This window comes from Myxocyprinus asiaticus, chromosome 36, assembly GCF_019703515.2.
Source record: "Myxocyprinus asiaticus isolate MX2 ecotype Aquarium Trade chromosome 36, UBuf_Myxa_2, whole genome shotgun sequence".
Lineage (NCBI taxonomy): Eukaryota > Metazoa > Chordata > Actinopteri > Cypriniformes > Catostomidae > Myxocyprinus > Myxocyprinus asiaticus.
This window is the reverse complement of record NC_059379.1, coordinates 23,465,183-23,488,615: the sequence shown is the minus strand read 5'-3', so window position 1 is coordinate 23,488,615 and position 23,433 is coordinate 23,465,183. Positions and strand designations below refer to the sequence as shown.

The 23,433-nt window shown below is 37.8% G+C and overlaps 2 protein-coding genes across 6 annotated transcripts; both read right to left on the bottom strand.

Annotated features, from left to right (window-relative positions):
• Positions 1-1,273: 1,273 nt before the first annotated feature.
• LOC127427043 (forkhead box protein J1-B) lies at positions 1,274-6,351 on the bottom strand. The gene is made up of 3 exons (XM_051674361.1): positions 5,741-6,351; positions 4,963-5,573; positions 1,274-2,811 (listed from the first exon to the last, which is right to left on the bottom strand). The coding sequence occupies exons 2-3, from the start codon at positions 5,512-5,514 to the stop codon at positions 2,005-2,007; spliced, it is 1,359 nt and encodes a 452-aa protein (XP_051530321.1). The 5' UTR covers positions 5,515-5,573; positions 5,741-6,351; the 3' UTR covers positions 1,274-2,004.
• A 2,952-nt stretch (positions 6,352-9,303) lies between these two features.
• LOC127427286 (probable E3 ubiquitin-protein ligase MGRN1) lies at positions 9,304-22,730 on the bottom strand. Of its 5 annotated transcripts, none has more exons than XM_051674789.1 (17): positions 22,335-22,730; positions 21,865-21,983; positions 21,677-21,765; positions 21,011-21,157; positions 20,450-20,567; positions 20,203-20,269; positions 20,051-20,094; positions 19,237-19,284; positions 18,839-18,907; positions 18,550-18,709; positions 17,715-17,827; positions 14,583-14,794; positions 14,344-14,458; positions 13,861-13,906; positions 13,423-13,586; positions 11,986-12,028; positions 9,304-11,835 (listed from the first exon to the last, which is right to left on the bottom strand). In XM_051674789.1, exons 1-16 carry the CDS (start codon positions 22,420-22,422, stop codon positions 12,002-12,004), a joined length of 1,626 nt encoding a protein of 541 aa, XP_051530749.1. In that variant the 5' UTR covers positions 22,423-22,730; the 3' UTR covers positions 9,304-11,835; positions 11,986-12,001. The 5 variants fall into 5 exon arrangements, with proteins under 5 accessions (XP_051530749.1, XP_051530748.1, XP_051530751.1 ...); XM_051674788.1 differs by having other exon boundaries at positions 9,304-11,766; XM_051674791.1 differs by having other exon boundaries at positions 13,470-13,586.
• Positions 22,731-23,433: the final 703 nt, after the last annotated feature.

The window sequence follows — 23,433 nt, the reverse complement described above, 5'->3', positions numbered from 1 at the left end:
TTCACAACTGGACTTGTTGCACAGGTGGCATCCTATCACAGTACCACGCTGGAATTCACTGAGCTCCTGAGAGCGGCCCATTCTTTCACAAATGTTTGTAGAAGCAGTCTGCATGCCTAGGTGCTTCATTTTATACACCTGTGGCCATGGAAGTGATTGGAACACCTGAATTCAATTATTTGGATGGGTGAGCGAATACTTTTGGCAATATAGTGTATATTTAATAACATAACAAATGGAAATTGGAAACAATACATGTATTACTAGAGTAATACCGGTGTTAAATGCATTGTCTACCACAGGAAACACATATGGGTTATATAGGACCCACATATGTGTTTTAGGGGTATAGTGATGTAAATTATCTGATCATTTCAAAAATATTCAACTAAATGTTTCAAAAAAAGTCAGGTCACATGGTCAAAGACACCTTAATTGAGGAATGCGTGGAGTGACAGATAAAAAAGACCACTCCATGTAAAAATTATAGTAAAAAGTCAATGGCCAGGCAATTATTGAGCCACATTTACATTCTAGGGTTAAAAACAATAAGCGAAACAGTTTGCATTATTCCACAACAAATGTTTCAAACAGTAGCATGCTGCATTGTTGTCACGACCTCTTCACATTGCATGTTTAATTCAGCATGTAGCGTCTTAACATTTAACAACCCGATCAAATAATGTGTTTTAAAAAAAGTTTAGCTCATCCATCACACTGGAAATTAAAGGTCAAGTCGAGCACATTTTGTGGGATACAGTATTTCATGCAGTAAGTTGTCTTGTATACTAAACATTTTAGCAAATAGGTCATCTTGGTATTTGATGAATATTGAAAACTTGCTTTCTGTGCACAGTATACATACTAGAAACTGCAGCAATGGTAAGAGTAGAATGCTATTCCGAACATAGCCTGCTTGAAAAGATGGAATGCAGCTTCACTGCGTGGTTTATTGATAGGTTTTGAGGTACTTCCAGGGAAATTATCAATTTGTTCTAATTCAAAGGCAAAAATATAAATAAACATGAGTATAATTTTTTTTTTTTTTTAATTATCCTCAAAGAGAATGCAGATTTATTTTACAATTTATTCTCTATAATCACTAATGAATTTTTTATATCGAATCTTGCACAATAAATATTATAATGTAATATTTCATTTGAATAATAAAGATAATGAAAAGAAACAGTATATTTATTATATAATATGTGTTTAAGAAATTTAGTAATTAAATATGCAAAAATCAAGCAATAGATTGACAAACAGTTCTACAGATGGTTGATCTTTTTATTCAAGTACAGAATATATTTTGTTTCATGTTGCATGTTAGAGTCCATTTCTCAAAGAATCAATACAAGTACACTTCTAGAACAGTCATTGCCTTGTGACATTGCCACCCACAATTCATCATAAATCCGAGACTACAGCATTTGCATTTAGAAATATAAAAGAGATCTTACAGAGGGAGACTTTTTACTCTCATAGAATATCATCAAAAAAGAGAGAAAATAAATTATTAGACTAAATCACCAGGCAACAAACTGAGCTAATGTTTCAAAGTGCTTGTGCGGGTTTGTTTTTCAGTGAAAATGGTTTTGCGAAGCACTTTGGCTTGATGCATCTCTTTTCCTTCAAATATCTGATTTATTTTTATTTTTACTTTTTTGTTAGACTCAGAAAGCATGACATTACCTAAAATATCAAGTCAACTAAACTGAATATATTAGATTAATTAATCAATACAGGAACAAAATGTCACTATCCTAGATAACTAGATTTGTCCCACAAGAAAATTTCCCAACAAAGAATCAAGAATTCAAAGACCAAGGGTAATTTAAAATGAACCAGTATAGGTTCTTAAAAAATTTGAAGTACAAAGAATAATTACATAGAACTTTTCACAACTTCAATAGTTCATTATGCTAATGTAGCAAAACAAAAGTCAATAGGTTTTTAGACCAGCAAAGACAAGTGCATATTAATTCAAAGTTTTCAATGGTGTGTTCACAGATATGACTCTGCTCTCTCCCACAGTTGCATCTCAGAGAAAAATCCCTCACAGAGGCCATAGCCGTGATCCAGGGAAAGTGGAATGGCTTGGACTTCCTCTTTAATCTCCCAGGGGTGCTGCTGATAAAGCTGAACCTGATCTGAGAACAGAGTCATTCCTTCATAATATTGTGGATGCGCTTGTACTGGCTGGTGGTGCTGTTGGTGAAAATCCTCCATGTTGCTTCCCATCATGCCATTGGCCTCGAGGTAAGCACAAGCCTGCTCATCCTCGTTGCTGTAGCCAGGCCCGTGCTGGTTCTGTGTGGACACCTCCATCTCACATCCCAGCGAGCTCAGCGCTGTGTTGATGTCCAGATCCTCAAACGTGCTGTCATTTCCACTAAGCACATCATCAAAAACAGAGGCCAGGTCAAAGTCTCCTCTCAGTACATCTGATGTTTTGATCTCGGTGGTTAACAGAGGGGACTTGGAGACTCTGGCCAGCTTGCTGCCTCGTTTTGGGAAGACCTGCTTGCGTTTGTTTCCTGGGACAGCTCCTTGGAAGTGGCCCATTCCCATTTGTTGGCCAGTTTGGTTGCACTGAGAGCCATAAGAAGAGCTGGGAGAGGATAACATTTTGCTCTGTCTCTGGGTATTGATGTTTGTGGCAGGCATTCGACGTCGTTTGAAAACGCCATTGACAAACATGTCAGCGTACTGGGGGTCGATTTGCCAAAAGCCTCCCTTTCCTGGCTCGTCTTTCTGCCTGGGCACCTTCATGAAGCACTTGTTCAGGGACAAGTTGTGGCGAATTGAATTCTGAAAGAGAAGGAGGAAAAATCCGTTGTTAATTAAAAGTTAAGAAAGCTTGAGTGAGGGCAGGTTTTTTTTTTTTTATCATTTTAACCTACAAAGAAGAATTGAAGAATTGGCATAAAACATGAACAAAACACAAAACACAATAATTAAAACATCATAAAGTTCTAAACTAACCTAAAAAAATGTCATTTGAAGGAATATTCCTGGTTCGATACATTATAAAAGTTAAATTAAATTAACGCTAAGCTCAGTCGACAGCACTTATGGCATGTTGATTACCACAAAAAATTTATTTCAACTCATCCCCCCTTTTCTTGAAAAAAAGGCCAAATCTGGGTTACATTGATGCACTTGGAAATGGAAGTGAATGGGGCCAGTCTGTAATTGTTAAAATGCTCACTGTTTCAAAAGTATAGCAACAAGACTTAAACAATATGAGGGTTAACCTGATTTTAGTGTGATACTAAACCTTTTCTGTGTTATATCCTAGAAGTTATACCCAATTTTACAAATTTTACAAATGACGATGTAACACTGTAATCCCCCAAAACGATGATTTAAACAACTTTGCAGCTCAAATAATACATGGGTTTTAACAGAACAATTTAATGTAAGTGCATTTCTAAAATAATAAGCTTCACATTTCTGACTTTAAACCCTCCAAAAATTGGCCCCATTCACTTCCATTGTAAGTGCCTCACTGGAATGCAAATTTTTGCTTTTTTTAACGAAACATTATGCCACAAATGCTGATTGAGCTTGACTTGTATTGAACCTGGAATATTCCTTCCAATGTGGAAGCAACATTATGGTTATATGTATCAGTAAAATGCACTTGAACTTCTAGTGGCAGAAGTATACAACACACATATAGGCTCCTATTAAATCCCTTTGTGCAGCAGGTAGAGGTGTCCTATTTCATTAGTTCACTGCCAAATGGGGGAGGGGAATATTGCATGTACAAGAAGGAGAAATGTGGTCAATATAAGGCTCTCAAGTAATGCAGCTCTCCTAGTTTCATATGATCATAGTTCCCTTAAGGATCCCTCATTAAGGAGTGAGGCCTCAGGACACCTAGTGCTCTAGGGTGCAGTGGTCTCAGCTTCCATCATCAATCACCCTGCATAGGGTATTTTAACACTAAGTATATTAACACATCTCAGATGAGTGCACAGGTCTGCACTGTAAAAAATTTCCGTAATTTTAACAGTAAAAGACTGTAAAAATTCTACAGTAAAAAAAAAAAAACAATTATTGGTAAACGGGCAGTTACCTTAAAATATACAGTAAAAAATTATAATATATTTAAAAAGACAATACATGTAATTTTACAGTACAATGTTGTAAAAAATAAATTTTTTACATGTAATAAGTATGATTTAATGTATAATTAATGGTAAAAATGTATATTATGTTTAACAAGAGAGTAAATGTACTTTTTACAGTAAATTATTATTAAAATTACGGTAAAAAAAAAAAAAAAATACAAAACATTAATCGCCGTTCCCAGAATTCCCTGCGTTACCCACCACATTTCATTATATTTTATGGGAATAGTTGTTTCTTCTTATTTTTTATATCACTTATCTACATTGGGGTGTTCTGTGTTATATTTGATGTAGTTTAGTTAATGTTTATTGCATTATTTTAATTTCACATGTGTTGTTTAGTGTTTGTGTGAGTGACACTGATCCCTGTCTCTACATGTTTATTGGTCATTGCTCTTGGAAGGGCCACTGTTGATGAACTTCATGTCATCATGTGCGTTTCTGTAAATACTACAGTGAGTAACAATACATTATAAAGTGAAAAGCAGATTTTTACAGTTTCAGAAGGTTAAAATATTAAGTTTATTTCATTTAATAATATAAACGGTAAGTCTGAAGCGTGGTTACCATATTTTTTTACAGTGTGGCTCGGTGTTTTGGTTGTATGGCTCCCCTGTTGAGACACTAAGGCACCTATACTGTTAATGGCATCCTATGCTTCAGGTTTCCTATCCACCTGTACTCGGTCAGTGCACCTGTTGCACCTCTTTTTGTATCCATTAAGACCTGGATGTGGTATAAACGTGATCTATTTCAGCTAAATACGGCTTCTTCATAGAGAAAAGACACTTGAGTGATTCCCAGAAATGATCAGTGATGTTACCTGCCAACTTGGCTCTGCGTATCTGTAGTAGCAGAAATTCCCCGTGATCCAGCTGTATATGGCGGACAGGGTGATTTTGGTTTTGTTGCTAGCCTGCATTGCCATGCAAATCAGAGTGGCATATGAATAAGGTGGCTTCACATAGCGGTTTGTTTTATAGTCTATCTCCTCTGAAGGATTCATTTGCGCCGTTATGTAGTGCCCAGCTTGTTGGTGCCCGTATGAGTTCGCCAAACTGCTGCAGCACGTGGTAGGATTCCCAGGTGTTTGTGGCATCCCCGTCGCGGCTGTGTCTCCGGCAGGTGGGCTGGAGGGTGACTCGGTGCCCCCTAACTGGTTTTTGTGGTTGAAGAGGTGTTGCGGTTGGCTGCCAGAGCTGGGTGTCCTCTCCGGGTTGGCACTCAGGATGGAGAAGTTCTGCAGCCAGTGCAGACTGGTGAGACTGTCGTCAAAGTGAGCAGAGCCGCCGACATCGTCCTGATCCTCCGGGTGAAGCATCATCCATTTCTCTTTGAATTTATCAGCCATTTCGGGACTCATTAACACTGGCATTCTGGAAGCGACGCGCAGTATGTGTCACCCTTTTATTTTGTCTCGTTCAAGTGAGAGATCTGTAAAACATAAACACATTATTTAAAACTTTAAAAATAAACGGATAATAAAAGAACGTCACCGCAAAGGTGGAGGCAAATATTTTTATAAGCGTATAATTCATTCTCATTCTTGCGTAATGTGTGCGTGTGATCATTTGATTAAATTCCCCAATATAAATGCATACCTCCGACATGTAAATACACCGCAGAGCTCGAGCGTTTGACCCGTAGTGGTGCGCAGATCTTTCAATATCTCTCAGTCCGTTAGATTCGGCTGTTCGTCTCAGCGCAACAAGTGCAGACGATAAACGAGCGCATCCACAAAAACGGTACTGCGTAAAGTATCATTCCACTCCTGTCTTATACAAAGAATGTCATGTAGAGCCGCCTTTACTGTATTCAGGCTGGCGTAGTAAGAAATGTAAGCGAGTGAGTGAAATGAGAAGAAGGTTTTGTGCTCTACCGTTTTGGCTGTTTCTTAATGGCCCTTTAAATGTTGACGCTCTCTGATTGGCTCAGAGCCGCAGAGTTGAACCAAAATCAATCTAGCAAGTCAGGCCACTGTCGGCCATATTCGGAACGCTCTCTGGAGGCAATTTCCAGTCATGCCAGTGCAGCTCCTATCTACTTGAATGGAAGAACAACGAAATTTAAAAAACGGTTGGTTAAGATTACGATTAAAGAACATATTTCAAATCATCAATAAAATATGACAATACTGGAATCATATATTGTGATTATTTGCCTCATATTACGCTAAAAAAAAAAAAAAAAAAAAAAAAAAATTCCCGGTTGTATAGCTACTGCGCATGCGCGTTCTCGAGTTGATTGACATGTGATGTCTGTATCTAAAAGGTAATTGGCTCTTTTAACTGTATAAGGTGGAACTTCCTTTATACATTCGTTGAACGTTGGGCGCTCAGAGCATCGTGGTTGAGCGTTCCAATTTCTCCCATTCATTTAAATAGAAGTGGCCCGTCTCTGCTGTATATACTCTGGTTTATCGTGTCATTGTGCCTGCGCGAGGAGTGTCTGTCTTCAATCTCACATCTTATCCGCGCGAAATGAGACAGGTGCTTTTTATTATTATTATTATTTTTATTTTTTATTTTTTTCATGTAATGTTTGTTTTCAGTGAGTGTTTCAAATATTTTAAAGTTTCTTGAATGGATTTTTTTGCTTGGATGTAATAAACCCCAAACCGGTACATTTATTACTACTTGACTGCGTGTTTTATTTTTTATAAGTAATTCTTATCAGTTTTTAAAATTGATTTAAAACGTTCTTTTCTTAGGTTTGCTACATACCTGTACTTACTCGCTGGAAAAGTCGTTGGTAATGTAGTATGCACGCGCCAAGAGTCCAGGAAAGGCGCTCAAGTGAAAACAGTGAATCATAATAAAAGAAGCGCGCCACTCGTCCCGCCTGAGAAGACCTCTTCCCTCTCCTCACATAGTGACAGCAGATATATACACACAAGTGTATGTTCAGCCACAGTGTGATACATGTAACAATTATTCCAGCAGGTCTGAAAAATGTTGAGCCTTAAATCTGGGCAAAATATTTTGGGTAATAGGAAAAAAAGTTCATTAATGCAGTTTCTGGATTGACAGAATTTGAGTGAGTGTATTTCTAAAACACAGGATGTACTGCCACCGTCTGGCTAAAAATGGTCTCTACACTTAAAGGAATATATATATATATATATATATATATATATATATATATATATATATATATATATATATATATATATATATATATATATATATTCACACACTCAGCAAAAAAAGAAATGTCATCTCACTTTCAACTGCTTTTACTTTCAGCAAAAGTAACAGTCAGTATCTGGTGTGGCCACCAGCTGCATTAAGTACTGCAGTGCATCTCCTCCTCATGGACTGCACCAGATTTGCCAGTTCTTGCTGTGAGATGTTACCCCACTCTTCCACCAAGGCACTTGGAAGTTCCTGGACGTTTCTTGGGGGAATGGCCCTGGCCCTCACCCTCCGATCCAACAGGTTCCAGACGTGCTCAATGGGATTGAGATCCGGGCTCTTTGCTGGCCGTGGCAGAACACTGACCTTCCTATCTTGCAGGAAATCACGCACAGAATGAGCAGTATGGCTGGTGGCATTGTCATGCTAGAAGGTCATGTCAGGATGAGCCTGAAGGAAGGGTACCACATGAGGGAGGAGGATGTCTTCCCTGCAAAGCACAGCATTGACAACAAGCTCAGTCCGATGATGCTGTGACACACCGCCCCAGACCATGACGGACCCTCCACCTCCAAATCGATCTCGCTCCAGAGTACAGGCCTCGGTGTAACGCTCATTCCTTCGACGATAAACGTGAGTCCGATTATCACTCCTAGTGGGACAAAACCGTGACTCGTCAGTGAAGAGCACTTTTTGCCAGTCCTGTCTGGTCCAGCAAAGGTGGGTTTGTGCCCATAGGCGACATTGTTGCCGGTGATGCCTGGTAAGGACCTGCCTTACAACAGGCCTTCAAGCCCTCAGTCCAGCCTCTCTCAGACTATTGCGGACAGTCTGAGCACTGTGTCATTGTGCGTTCCTGTTGTAACTCAGGCAGTTGTTGTTGCCATCCTGTACCTGTCCCACAGGTGTGATATTCGGGTGAACCGATCCTGTGCAGGTGTTGTTACACATGGTCTGCCACTGTGAGGACGATCAGCTGTCCTTCCTGTCTCCCTGTAGTGCTGTCTTAGGCATCTCACAGTACGAACATTGCAATTTATTGCCCTGGCCACATCTGCAGTCCTCATGCCTCCATGCAGCATGCCTAAGGCACGTTCACGCAGATGAGCAGGGACCCTGGGCATCTTTCTTTTGGTGTTTTTCAGAGTCAGTAGAAAGGTCTCTTTAGTGTCCTAAGTTTTTATAACTGTGACCTTAATTTCCTACCGTCTGTAAGCTGTTATTGTCTTAACAACTGTTCCACAGGTGCATGTTCATTAATTGTTTAGGTTTCATTGAACAAGCATGGAAAACATTGTTTAAACCCTTTACAATAAAGATCTGTAAAGTTATTTGGATTTTTATAAAATTATCTTTAAAATACAGTGTCCTAAAAAAGGGACGTTTCTTTTTTTTGCTGAGTTTATAGATATACACACACACACACACACATATATATATATATATATATATATATATATATATATATATATATATATATATATATATGTGTGTGTGTGTGTTTTGGATTTCATGAGCTTATTTGCATTTGTGGTAAAATGTTGATTACCACAGAAATGAATTTCGAACGACCTTAAAAAATAACAATTTAAACAACTTTACAGCTCATATACAGTAATACACACATTTTAACAGATGAATTAATTTAATTGCTTAAATAGAATTATAAGCTTCACATTTCTGCCTTAAAACCCTACATTCAGATTGGCCCCATTCACTTTCATTGTAAGTGCCTCACTATAACTTCAATTTTTGCTTTTTTTAAGAAAAGGAGGGACGAGTCGAAATTATTTTTTGTGATAATCAACATGATGCCATAAATGCAGTCAATTAAGCTTAAGTTTCAATTCTGTCCTCATTTCATGTGCATTTATCATCTATGTGTGTTTCAGTGATCATGAAGGCTATTAGTATAGTACTTTAGTTTTGCTGTTTTTATATATTTTTTTGATGGGGTCAATTGATAATTGATCATGAACATCACGATTGCAACTAATTTATGCCCTATGAGAAGTAACCACAGTGACCCATTTTTGTGCACAACACTTTATGATAAAACCATGTAACTACATACAAATATACATTACTTTTAAAGGTGCTTGACATAGATAAGCAGCAGTGAATTCACTAAAAAGCATCAGATACAGTTGAAGTCAGAAGTTTACATAGACTTAGGTTGAAGTCATTAAAACTCATTTTTTAACCACTCCACAGATTTCATATTAGCAAACTATAGTTTTGACAAGTCTTTTAGTACATTTACTTTGTGCATGACATGAGTAATTTTTCCAACAATTGTTTACAGACAGATTGTTTCACTTTTAATTGACTATATCACAATTCCAGTTGGTTTACATTCACTAAGTTAACTGTGTCTTTAAGCAGCTTGGAAAATTATTGAAAATTATGTTGAGTCTTTAGGCAATTAGACAATTAGCTTCTGATAGGCTAATTGGCGTCAATTGGAGGTGTACCTGTGGATGTATTTTAAGGCCTACCTTCAAACACAGTGCCTCTTTGTTTGACATCATGGGAAAGTCAAAAGAAATCAGCCAAGACAACAGAAAAGAAATTGTGGACCTCCACAAGTCTGGTTCATCCTTGGGAGCAATTTCCAAACACATGAGGGTACTACGTTCATCTGTACAAAAAACAGTACGCAAGTATAAACACCATGAGACCACGCAGCCATATCACTCAGGAAGGAAACGCATTCTGTCTCCTAGAGATGAACGTAGTTTGGTGCAAAAAGTGCAAATCAATCCCAGAACAACAGCAAAGGACCTTGTGAAGATGCTGGAGGAAACAGGTAGACAAGTATCTATATCCACAGTAAAACAAGTCCTATAATGACATAACCTGAAAGGCTGCTCAACAAGGAAGAAATCACTGTTCCAAAACCGCCATAAAAAAGCTAGACTACAGTTTGCAGGTGCACATGGGGACAAAGATCTAAAGAAATTTCCTCTGGTCTAATGAAACAAAAACTGAACTGTTTGGCCATAATGACCATTGTTATATTTGGAGGAAAAAGGGTGAGGATTGCAAGCTGAAGAACACAATCCCAACCGTGAAGCATGGGGGTGGCAGCATCATGTTGTGGGGGTGCTTTGCTGCTGGAGGGACTGGTGCCCTTCACAAAATAATGGCATCATGAGGAAGGAAAATTATGTGCACATACTGAAGCAACATCTCAAGACATCAGCCATGAAGTTAAAGCTCGGTCAAAAATGGGTCTTCCAAATGGACAATGACCCCAAACATACCTCCAAAGTTGTAGCAAAATGGCTTCATGACAACAAAGTCAAGGTATTGGAGTGGCCATCACAAAACCCTGACCTCATTCCAATAGAAAATGTGTGGGCAGAACAGAAAAAGCGTGTGCGAGCCTGGAAACCTGACTCGGTTACACCAGTTCTGTCTGGAGGAATGAGCCAAAATTCCAGCAACTTATTGTGAGAAGCTTGTGGAAGGCTACCCAAAAACATTTGATCAAATTTAAACAAATTAAAGGCCATGCTACCAAATGCTAACAAAGTATATGTAAACTTCTGACCCACTGGCAATATGATGAAAGAAATCAAATCTGAAATAAGTAATTCTCTCAAATACTATCCTGACATTTCACATTCAAAATAATGTAGTGATCCTAACTGACCTAAGACAGGCAATTTTTATTCTTCGATTAAATGTCAGGACTTGTGAAAAACTGAGTTTGAATGTATTTGGCTAAGGTGTATGTAAACTTCTGACTTAAACTGAATGTCACTTTAAATGATGGCAAATCCCCATCTGAACTACTTTTTAAAGCTTTCAGAAGTGCTACTTCCCATTTTGTATGTTTCAAAGTGAGGAGGAAGGGACAGCCACACACTACTGTAAGAAACAAAACAAATATGTAAGATACAGACATATATGATTACTTCAGCTGGATTAGTATGATTATGTGTCCATATCGAATAGCAATCTTATTATCTGATGCACTTAAGTGTTCATTTGCTGATTATACAAAACAAAAATGCATTAGGTACATAGTCTTAAACCACCATGAAGCTGCATACTTCTAAAAGATGAAGCCAGGGCATCCAAGAAATCACTTGAGCTGTGGTAGAAGTCATTAAATCTTATAAACATCTTGTTTTTATTAATTTATTTTTAAAGCTAGTAAGTTAAACTTCTGTGTAGTGTTTCGTTTACAAATATCTACTTGAAGAGAGATGTTTTGGATGCTTCAACATTATACTTTTATTATGATGCTTATAATCTTGATTGAGACAAGATAGCATTCATGGAACAACATGTGATGGGATTGGAATAGTTTGATTTGTATGGGATAGTGAAAGAGCATCTTGGGCTGATGAGAGCACAGCAGAGGGGCTATTATGGAGTGAGATGCTCATCTTCCATGTGCAAGGTGCTGGGGAGGCAGAGCAGGGGTTGACTGGAGCTGCTGGTGCTCTGACTCTTCAGGCTTTCAATGGACTCTGATGACCCTGAGGAAGGGTAAGGACAGGTGGTGTGAGAAATAAACACCTGCAGACATCAGAGATCCCAGTTTCACCCTGAACAAATATACAAAAGTGAATCTAATTGTGTTGCATGTAACATGAATAAGTTGACTATTTTTGGGAAAAACAAACCAACTGGTAGAAAGATAGAAAATTAGTACCAATGTGAAAAAGAGTGAACTTTTCATGACACAGGTGACCTACCAGAATCAACATTCCTCTACAGCGGTGGACCATGACTCAGATGCTATGTGGGTCAAGAGCAAAGAAAAAGTTAAAGCAACAGAGAGGGAGGGTTAGAAGACTGAACAGAATTAGACACACAGCTTGAGAGATCTTCTTTTTTATGTTTCTTGGTACTAGGGGATATGTCAATCTGATAATGACAATTCAAAGCATTTATTACGGATTTTTATTTTATTTTATTATTGTTGCTATAATAATACCTGGAAATTAGTTACATGGTCATATATTATCCAAAATACATTTCTTATTTTTTCTTCTTCTCAATGTATTGTTTTTGTCAATATCCCTCCTGTAACATTTTTAAGCATTTCTGAAAATAATTATGAATGATACTAAGATTACTGAATCGAGTTTTGATAAAAATTTCAGATTGCATCACATTTAGTAAAGAGTCAATCAAATCAAGTAAAATGGTTACACCCAAAAGTTCACCCAAAAATGAAAATTCTCATCATTTCAACAACACAAAGATTTTTAAAAGAATATCTTAGCTCTGAAGGTCCAAACAATGCAAGTGAATGGTGACCAAAACTTTGAGGCTCCAAAAAGCACATAAAAGGCAGCATAAAAGTAATCAATAACACTACGGTGGTTTAATCCATGTCTTCTGAAGTGATACATTTGGTTTTGGGAGAGAACAGACCAAATATAACTCTCTTTGTTTACACTTTTACACTTCCTAGCACTAGCTTGAGTGCTAGATGGGGCTAGGAAGTGTAATCAAGCTTGAAATCATGATTGCCAAGGAGACTGCTGATATCAAGATTTATAGTGAAAAAGTAGTTATTTTAGTCTGTATCTTATACTTCGTGCTTTTTGGAGCTTTAAAGTTTTCCTCACCATTCACTTGCATTGTCTGGTACAACAGAGCTGATATATATATGTTTTGTTTTGTTTTTTTAATCTTTGTTTGGGTTCTACAGAAGAAAGAAGGTCATACATATCTGGGATGGCATGAGGGTGAGTAAATGATGAAAGAATTTTCATTTTTAGGTGAACTATTCCTTTAAGTACATCTTACTAATACACTTTGGTGAGAATTTTGTTGAAACTTTAACAAGAAAGACATGTTAAAAACACTGAGAAAACAGTAAAAAAAAAAAAAAAAAAAAAAAGCTTTTAAAGACTGAAAACGATGCCTTTAAAGAGAAGCTGTAAGGGTAGAAATGTAGCTGTGCAAAGCAGTAGCAAAAACAAACAGAGAGAGTTTACAGAGAAGAGCATGAGCTCTGCCAAACATGCTGAAAATTTTGCTTGCTCCAACTCTGCTCTATAGGTTTGCATTTTCTCAAAGTCAACACCACAAAAATGTATCAGGGCATATAAGTCACTCTTCCCATTGAGGAATTGTTCTGATAATAGGACAGATGACTTTTGGCAGACTCAGAGACTTACTGGGGCTGTTAGGGTGGTGGGGTACTGAGTGTGTGTTAGCAGCTCACCAGGCAGAGCCAGATCTGCTGAGCGGTGGCTTTCTGTCTGGCTCAGGCTACTGCGATCACTCTGGCAGTCCTGCAGGATTTCACTCACTGACACACCCAACGATCTGCTCTCTGAACCTGCCAGCACGGAGAGGTGATTAACATGGTTTCTTCTTCATCAATGAAGCTACAATACAGCAGCACTGCAAACAAAACCTAACAGGCCATAAGGATGTACTGTAGATCAGATATTCACAGCATATTATATATTTCTGAAACTTTTTACAAACTCTTCATTCATTTTTTGACAAAATATTTTTATTACTGCTGGCCATGACTAGAAGCATGCTACATTTTAATAAGATTTTCATTTATAATCAGAATGGTGGTTTGGGACAATGAGCTTGCTAACCTGAATTTGGGAAGCCAGGTTTGGCAGACAGGCTCTCTATTGTTGCCTGTCGGAAACACAAAATAAGAGGACGAGTCATTTTTACAGCTAGGGGAAGTGATAAAACTGTGTACATTGTTCACTAATTTGCATTTCTTCATCAGTCACTTGCAACCAGGAAAAAACCACAAGCCTATTCAAAATAACCCATTACACAATCAGCTCATCTATGCCACGGGTCAAACACACAACATGTAAATCATTTTCTTTCGACTTAGGATAAGTACGTAAATAAAGTCATATACATTATTTACATCACAGACCTTCTATGCGGGTCCTTTAGAAAACAACAGTAATTAAACTACACAGCTGCACTGGCTCCGATTTTAGAAAACTATGTTGAAAGAAAGCTGTTAACTGATTGGTTTGATTGGTCAGAGTGGGGATCATTTCAGGCCCTACATGAGAGCAAATAAGGGGCAGTAGGAGGTGATAGCAGCAGACCTCAGTAGGAGTGAGGCTGCAGGGTAGAACAGAACGAGGATGGGCATCAGATAGCTCAGACAGCCTCTCCTCATCTTCCTCCTCCTGTATGGGGGAGGAGGGAGAATGTGCAAACCTGCAAAACATCATACATAAATCACAGGAAAACTTCCTAGCATTACTTGCATCCCTACCCGACAGTCTACTTGATCACTTTTATCCATTAAAAAAAAAAATTACAATACTTTAATTGAGCTTACCCATCTGGTGACTTGCTGCCTTTGCCCTTCAGTGACGCAGTGTCTATGCTCTGCTGATGCCCTGTCAAGTTGAGGGGGTCTCCTATCTCTCCAGAAAACTGAATCGCTTCATAAAGAGGCGCTGATGGGATTGAAGGGGACATAGGTTGCACTCCGTTAAGAGCCTCCAGAAGGGAAATGGGCTCATAGCCTGGAGGGATGTTATCAGCATTCTGAGATTTAAAGCGAACAAAGTGTGCAGTTAGCAAACTTCTGACTTCCTGCCACATGAAAATGAAGGGATTTAGCACAGTGACCTAGCAATTTCACTCTTAATTTTAAGAGTCCATGAATTCAAAATTTGAGTTTTGTAACTTTTAGAATACTGTATGTCTGTTAGCTTTGAAGCCATCTATATGCTAATGTACCCTTAAAAGGATAGTTCACCCAAAAATTAATATTCTCTCTTCATTTACTTCATTCATTCATTTCTCTGCCATCCTAGATATGCATCACTTTCTTTGTTCTGTAGGACACAAAATAGATTTTTAGAAGAATATCTCAGCTCTGTTGGTCCATTCACTGCAAGCAAATAGTGGCAAGAACTTCAAATGCAGCATAAAAGTAATCCATACAACTCCAGACATCTGAAGGGATATATTAGGTGTGGGTGAGAAACAGATCAATATTCAAGTCCTTTTTTTACTATAAATCTCCACTTTCACATTCTTCTTCTTTTGTTTTTGGCGATTCGCATTCTTTGTGCATGCTGCCACCTATTGGGCTGGGAGGAGAATTTATAGTAAAGAAAGACTTGAATATTGATCTGTTTCTTACCCAGACCTATCATGTCCCTTCAGAAGACTGATTTAACCACTGGAGTTGTATGGATTACTTTTATGCTGCCTTTATTTGCTTTTTGGACCTTCACAGTTCTGGCCACTATTCACTTGCATTGAATGGACCAACAGAGCTGAGATATTTTCCTGAAAATCTTCCTTTGTGTTCAGCAGAAGAAAGAAAGTCATACACATCTGGGATGGCATGAGGGTGAGTAAATGATGAGAGAATTTTCATTTTTGGGTGAACCATGTACTAGGTTTTTGTGACTATATCACAATTCCAGTGGGTCAGAAGTTTACATACATAAGTTAACTGTGCCTTTAAGCAGCTTGGAAAATTCCAGAAAATGATGTCAAGCCTTTAGACAATTAGCCAATTAGCTTCTGATCGGAGGTGTACTGAATTGGAGGTGTACCTGTGGATGTATTTTAAGGCCAACCTTCAAACTCAGTGCTTCTTTGCTTGACATCATGGTAAAATCAAAAGAAATCAGCCAAGACTTCAGAAAAGAAATTGTGGACCTCCACAAGCCTGGTTCATCCTTGGGAGCAATTTCCAAACACCTGAAGGTACTACGTTCATCTGTACAAACAATAGTACGCAAGTATAAACACCATGGGACCACGCAGCCAACATATCGCTCAGGAAGGAAACGCATTCTGTCTCCTAGAGATGAAAGTAGTTTGCTGCAAAAAGTGCAAATCAATCCCAGAACAACAGCAAAGGACCTTGTGAAGATGCTGGAGGAAACAGGTAGACAAGTATCTATATCCACAGTAAAACAAGTCCTATATCGACATAACCTGAAAGGCTGCTCAGCAAGGAAGAAGCCACTGCTCCAAAACTGCCATAAAAAAGCCAGACTACAGTTTGCAAGTGCACACAGGGACAAAAATCTTACATTTTGGAGAAATGTCCTCTGGTCTGATGAAACAAAAATGGAACTGTTTGGCCATAATGACCATCGTTATGTTTGGGGGGAAAAGGTGAGGCTTGCAAGCTGAAGGACCATCCCAACCATGAAGCATGGGGGTGGAAGCATCATGTTGTGGGGGTGCTTTGCTCCAGGAGGGACTGGTGCACTTCACAAAATAGACGGCATCATGAGGAAGGAAAATTATGTGGACATATTGAAGCAACATCTCAAGACATCAGCCAGGAAGTTAAAGCTCGGTAACAAATGGGTCTTCCAAATGGACAATGACCCCAAGCATACCTACAAAGTTGTGGCAAAATGGCTTAAGGACAACAAAGTCAAGGTATTTGAGTGGCCATCACAAGGCCCTGACCTCAATCCGACAGAAAATTTGTGGGCAGAACTAAAAAGGGTGTGCCAGCAAGGAGGCCTACAAACCTGACTCAGTTACACCAGTTCTGTCTGGAGGAATGGGCCAAAATTCCAGCAACTTATCGTGAGAAGCTTGTGTAAGGCTACACAAAACGTTTGACTCAAGTTACACAATTTAAAGGCAATGCTACCAAATATTACTAAGTGTATTTGAACTTCTGACCCACTGGGAATGTGATAAATCATTCTCTCTACTATTATTCTGACATTTCACATTCTTAAAATAGTGATCCTAACTGACCTAAGACAGGCAATGTTTTCTACGATTAAATGTCAGGAATTGTGAAAAACTGACTTTAAATGTATTTGGCTAAAGTGTATGTAAACTTCTGACTTCAACTGCACACGTTTAAAATATTATTTTTCTTCTAGTATACAGACCAAAAATACTGATGACTCATCTTGCGTTAGACGGATTTTTGTCCAATCAAATGCTCTCTAGGATGAGAATGTCCCTACTCCTAATACCACCTGTAAGTGACTAGCAGGTAGCAAATCAGATTCATGGCTGTGACGGATCCAAAGGCTAGTGGCTATTTAAAAAAAGGGACGAGCCCTTCAATATTTCCTATTTCCATTAAAAAAAAAATATGTTAATACAGGAAAGAAAACTGCATTCATCAAGATTTCTTGGGATCTGTCAAAATACGGTCTTGGCACCAAAACAATTTAACATATTTAGATAGTCATTGGTATGAATAATGAGCATACTTTTGTATTTCATGTTTGATCAGTTGTTTGAAACTGTAACAGTGTCTTCAGTTCTGTTTCATAAATAGTGATGACATTATTTGATACTGAAAGCCTGCTGCACCTGCCTGACACACATGCATTTGCAGAACATTAACAGTTTTAATGGTGTTTCAATCCCAGCATGATTCCATTGGGAAGAATAAATACTATTGTAGAAACACAGCAGAAAAGAGGAAGGTTATGGAATGGAGTATGTGTGTGACTTTTACCGAATGCTCAGTATGGTCAGAGCTCTGGGACAAAACTGGGCTACAGGAAACAGGGGAGAGTGTGGCAGCCGTTTTCTTTCTAACAGCTCGGATCTGAAGCAGGGCTCTGAATGCTGGAACAGTTAGAATAAAAGGGAAGGTCATGAGGTGAAAAAAGGACACAAATAAGTGCAGTGTGCATAAACAAACACAGGTGCTGCATCTTTACATGGATGCATTTAAATGTTGCCAGATTCATTTTGGTAACAAAAAGGGGGTAAATATTTGCACAGCTGGTCTTACTGCTGCAGCAAAATCAGTGCATACTCACACAATGAAAAAGTTCTAAAGAGTGTTTTCTCATTAGCAAGTTTCTCCTAAAAATCTATAGCAGGAATATGTGTTCAACCTTTCAAAAGCACATTGTGTGCCTCTATGACAGATTGGTCCTCAGAACGAACAATACTTTGTAATTCAATAAGCTAAAATATTAATGAGCTGATTTCAATTACTTTTAAAAAGGAAAAAACATTTTTGACACCATTACAATAGCATATTCATATTATGGCATGACATATCCAGCATGTGGCACTGTTCTTCGGTTACATTATCTGCACTTCATGAGAGCATCAGCAATAGGCCTTAGTTACTATTCAATCACTAATAACAATAAAAATAGGAATAAAAGTACAATGATTTATCAATCCATAACAAATGAAAAAAAAAAAATGCTCATTTAGCCATTTATCTTTATTTCCATACCCAATTGAAATGTTCAACTTACTCAGCAGAACAAATCTAAATAATAATGGGGGGAAAATACAGGAAGCTCAGGTGTTGATTAATGAGCACTTACGCAGTCTGCAGATAGGGCAGTTGTTGGCCTGGTAACGCAGAGTGTCAGCACAGGCATTGCACAGACACAGGTGCCTGCAAGGGAGAATGAGTGTGTCACGCAGGTCTGATAAACAGACCACACACTCGCTGCTGTTGTCACTGTTCTCATCCTCTGCTGACTGTAAATATTAGGTGAAATCAGAGACAGGAAATGGCAGGATGGATATTATATTTCCAGAAATCAATGTCATAACTTGTGTGTCCTAATTTTTGCTGTTTGATCACTCTGGCATAGTGACATGATTTACCTTTGTCTCCTGATTGTTTCTGTTTTCAATACCATAAATTTCCTGCAGCAGATAGCTGACACGGTCCACCTAAAGAACAAGTAGGTGATGCATAGTCAAACACAGATTACTGGCATGGAGAACTCCATAGCACAGATCAAAATGATCATTATCTTTCTCATGAAGCGACATAGCCTGATTACTTATAACATGGATTGGAACAATTGAGTTAACAGTGTGCTCAAGTGTGGATGACTCACAGCTGTTTGAGCTCTGTCTGTTTAATGAGGGATCCAATTATTTAAGCAACATAATCACACAGCCACAATAATTTATACTTTGGCAAGTGAGAATCTTCAGTTGGTTTAAGACACAAAAACACCCAATAATGAGAAAGATGATCCACAAAAAATACTTACTATTTGCTTCTGTTTCAAAGGCTTCACTGAGAAACTGCCATCAACATGCTGCAAATGAGGGAATGCATATATTATTATCTAAAACAGAACAAATTCTGTTTTCAAAAGAAAACTTTCTCTAATTGTATAAAAGTAATCCATAAGACTCCAGTGTTTTGATCCATATTTTCAGAAGTGATATGATAGGTGTGGGTGCGAAACAGATGAATATTTAAGTCCTTTTTTGCTAGAAATTCTTCTTCCTGCCCAGTAGGGGGCGATATGCATGAAGAACGTGAATCACCAAAAACACAAGAGGGAGAATTTGAAATTGACCTGTTTCTCACCCACACCTATCATATCGCTTATGAAGATATTAATTTAACCACCGGAGTCTTATGGATTACTTTTATGTTGACTTGATTTTTGGAGCTTAAAATTTTGTCACCCATACACTTGCATTGTATGGACCAACGGAGCTGAGATATTCTTCTAAAAATCACTATTTGAGTTCAGCAGATGAAAGAAAGTCATACACATCTGGGATGGCATAAGGGCGAGTAATCGATGAGAGAATTTTCATTTTTGGGTGAACTATCCCTTTAAATTTCTCTGAAAATGCCACATGACATTTATTAGGTCACTTACAGTAGATGTATCAGGTCATTTTGACAAATGATTATGCTGATACATTTCTAATTCAATTTTCAAAATACAACTTTAAAACATATGACAAAATGGCATCAACCTTTGTCAAATTGACATTTTTTAATAAACAAAAATATTAAAAAATGTAATAATAAAAACATAACTCTCAAGATATAGAAATACACACCCTTTCAAAGGCTGCCAATAGAACATGTGCATGCCCTCTGACATCTGTAACAGACATCAAAATGTTTTTGTGAGACAACAGTGTGAAATGTTATTATCAATAACAATTATCAATATTCCAATTATGATATTTTGTGATCATTTTCCACCAACCATCTCCATCATCCACTATTGCCTGGACCACCAAAGGGAAAACGCCTCTGTCCAGATCACAATTCAACTACAGAAAAATATGAAATTTAATTCAAATGTTTCATTTTTTTATGAACACATTAAGTGCAATACTCTACAAAATTGTCTTAACATTGTTTTACAAAGTCCTCACAACAACTTGAGGATCCGGCACAAATGAGTGTCTGAGCGTCTACAGAAATGTAATCATAGAAAAAAAAAATCACACCTCTTCAGGCTTCCATTTGTTGAAATCAATCTTGAAAGATGGCAGAGAAAATTGTTGATTTATCCCTCTCTTATAATGGACCATCTCAGAAACCATTGAAGGGCTCTTGGAGGTGTATCTTTAAAAAACATTTTTTTTGTGGTTTTCACCAACATGTCTGAGCATATGTGCGGGTATCATTGCATAGTAATGTTCAATTCATCATTTCTCACAAACATATAGACAAAGAGTGAAACTTGATGATATGATCCACAAAAGGGATTTAACGTTTGTATTCTCGAAGACCAAGCAGTAATTGCAGCACTGTTTCCATGGTATTAATTAAGTTGCTATGAGAGCTGTTATGTGGTTATGATTCTTTGGGCTCAAATGGCACAAGTGGTTCTTGAAAGCAACTAAGACTACCAAGTTTCTATCTTCTAATCTTCTGGTATGCTGTAAGAAATGCACTTATTTACAAAAGTGAACAACAGGCATTGGTGAAAACGCACTGATTTAGCAACACACATTATCATTCAACTGCAGAATCTTTACCCTATGGACTACTCTGTGTAAACTTACATTGCCATCCCATTGGCAAACTCCTCAAAGGCCTGGCAGTATAGTGTAATAGCCACTCTGGCATCAGTATCAAAGCAAAATTCAACACTGTAAAGGACTCTTGGATCTCCTGTGTCCTCTGGTGTGCTGTCAGAATCATCCTTATACCTGGAAAATTGAGAGTATGTTTTGAAAACAAAACAGACTGTTGAAGTTGGCTGTCAAAATTCCACCCATTTCTCTTTTTTTCAGCATAATGTTAAGCAATTAGGTATTAAAGGCCGTTCTGTATTGTAAATATATTCATGCATGACTCAAGAGTGTCAGGAATGACACACGGCTGAGTGTCTGCATAATAAATATACAGATATATAATTAAAAATATTAAGGTCATTACATTTTCTTTAGATAATTATTTTAAAGTAAATTCATTAAGCACCATCCGTCCACTAAAAGAACATGTCCTTGACATGTAAACTAAGGTAAAAAGCTGGCCTCTATGGGTGCAAATGCAGTGTTATAAACAGTAGCTTGGTGAACTGTATTGACCAATCAGCATTTAGATCCAGAGTTTTTTCTTAAAGTGTCAAAAACAAGACATTGACAAGAATATTCTAAAGTGCAAATACTACTTTGTAGATAACCTTCAAGACAACCCTTTACAATATACTATAATGTCAAAACTACCTGACAAGACGTAAAGAATCCTTCCTGATGTTCACCAAACTCCTTAACGTCTTCACAGGTTCATGCGGTGCAGGGGTGACATAGGGAAACTGAGGAAAACAGGGCCAACTGATTAATTTACATTTTTGATTAGGATGACGTGAGGTGTCAAGACTGGAAAGTTTTGAAGCTGTTTCAGTAAAAGTCACCTGCACAGGTCTGTTGCCTAGGAAATTCAAATCCATATTTTCTCCAAAAAGGTATCCCTCAGGATGGGGCGTATCAAACTTTTCTCCTCCCATGAAAAAATGACTGGTGAAATAATTTCCTGCAATAATGAAATTAGGGAGATTATAATCTAAAATGACTGTGGTCACTAGATGGATCTGGCTCATATAGATTTCAATGCATTTACGTGGACATCAGAATAGCAGATTTTTCTATACACATTCACACGAGCAGCTGTTTTAAGCAAATTTAGTAGTAAACAAAAGACATAACAGAAAACGGTAGAAAACTGAAGAAATAATAGGCTACCGGAATTAAAAAAAATTAAAGTGTTGTAAGAGGGGAAAATGTTATAGACACTATGAAGGAGCAACAGTTCAAGAGTGTAAGCGGAAAAAAACTGAAAGTACATTATACTTTTGGCAACACTTTTACAAAAGTCATATTTTACCTGATTTGGGGGGATATCTGTACGCAGAATTGGCTTGAATGTCGATGTCTTCAACGCCAGCAATTCTCCGGCTAAGTATTGAACCCATTTTTAGATGTGAATGGGCGTTGAAGACTGAATATGTAGATAACAGAAGGTTTCTTTGGACAGTGAGCTGGACATCGTTTGCGTCCTCCGCTATGGATACATTCCCATTTCTGACGATAAAACTAAACCAACTTCTGGATCGACGTTTTAGCTTTTATGAAAAATATATATATATATAAAAAAGACTGATTCATGTAAAACCACTTAACTCAAAGTAGACGTCAAGTAAATTTTGTAAAATTGGTGAACAAAATAAAAACAAAACAAGACTATTAGAAAAGACTCCCCTACGATGAACCCATAGTCTCGCGAGAGTTTCTCAGAGAGAAAAGGATCGTGGGAAATGTAGTCCTTTTGTACATTTGGTCTATTCTCCATGTGCATCGTTGTCTCAGCTGTAGTGAACAGAAAATAAACACACTTGTGAATGCTTAAATCAAAAGCTTAAATGGAGAATGTATATTTCGCCACTGTTTGATGTATTAAGTTACATTAAGCTAAATTTATTCTCCACATGATGATAGATTTATACATTTAAATATTGGTGATGCATGTGATAATACCGCATATTAGTGTTTCATATTAACATAAACGTATTGTTAATTATGAACATATTATTATACATTAACACCAAAACTAATATCATACAGTGTCTTTTAGATGGGTACAGTCGAGCATGATGTTTATACCTAATTTATGTGATGTGCTGTTTTGCTGTAAAATCATATTAATTTGAAATGCACTGTGAGTGGGGGGGCACATGGGGGGCCAGGTTTCTGTCTAGGACACCCTCTAGAACCGCCAATGATGCACGCGGCGTCATATAAAAGTTGTCTTCATAAGCTTACCATTTAATTAATACTACAAACTACAAACGGGATGCTATGGGACTGCGCTAAAGTAACACGCGGCGTCTCTGTTAAGATCGTAGACATTTAATTGGTTTTGGAAGATTTGTTTACCATATTTGGGAAGGTAGTAGTATAGCTCGAATAGGAATTGGACAGGAGCG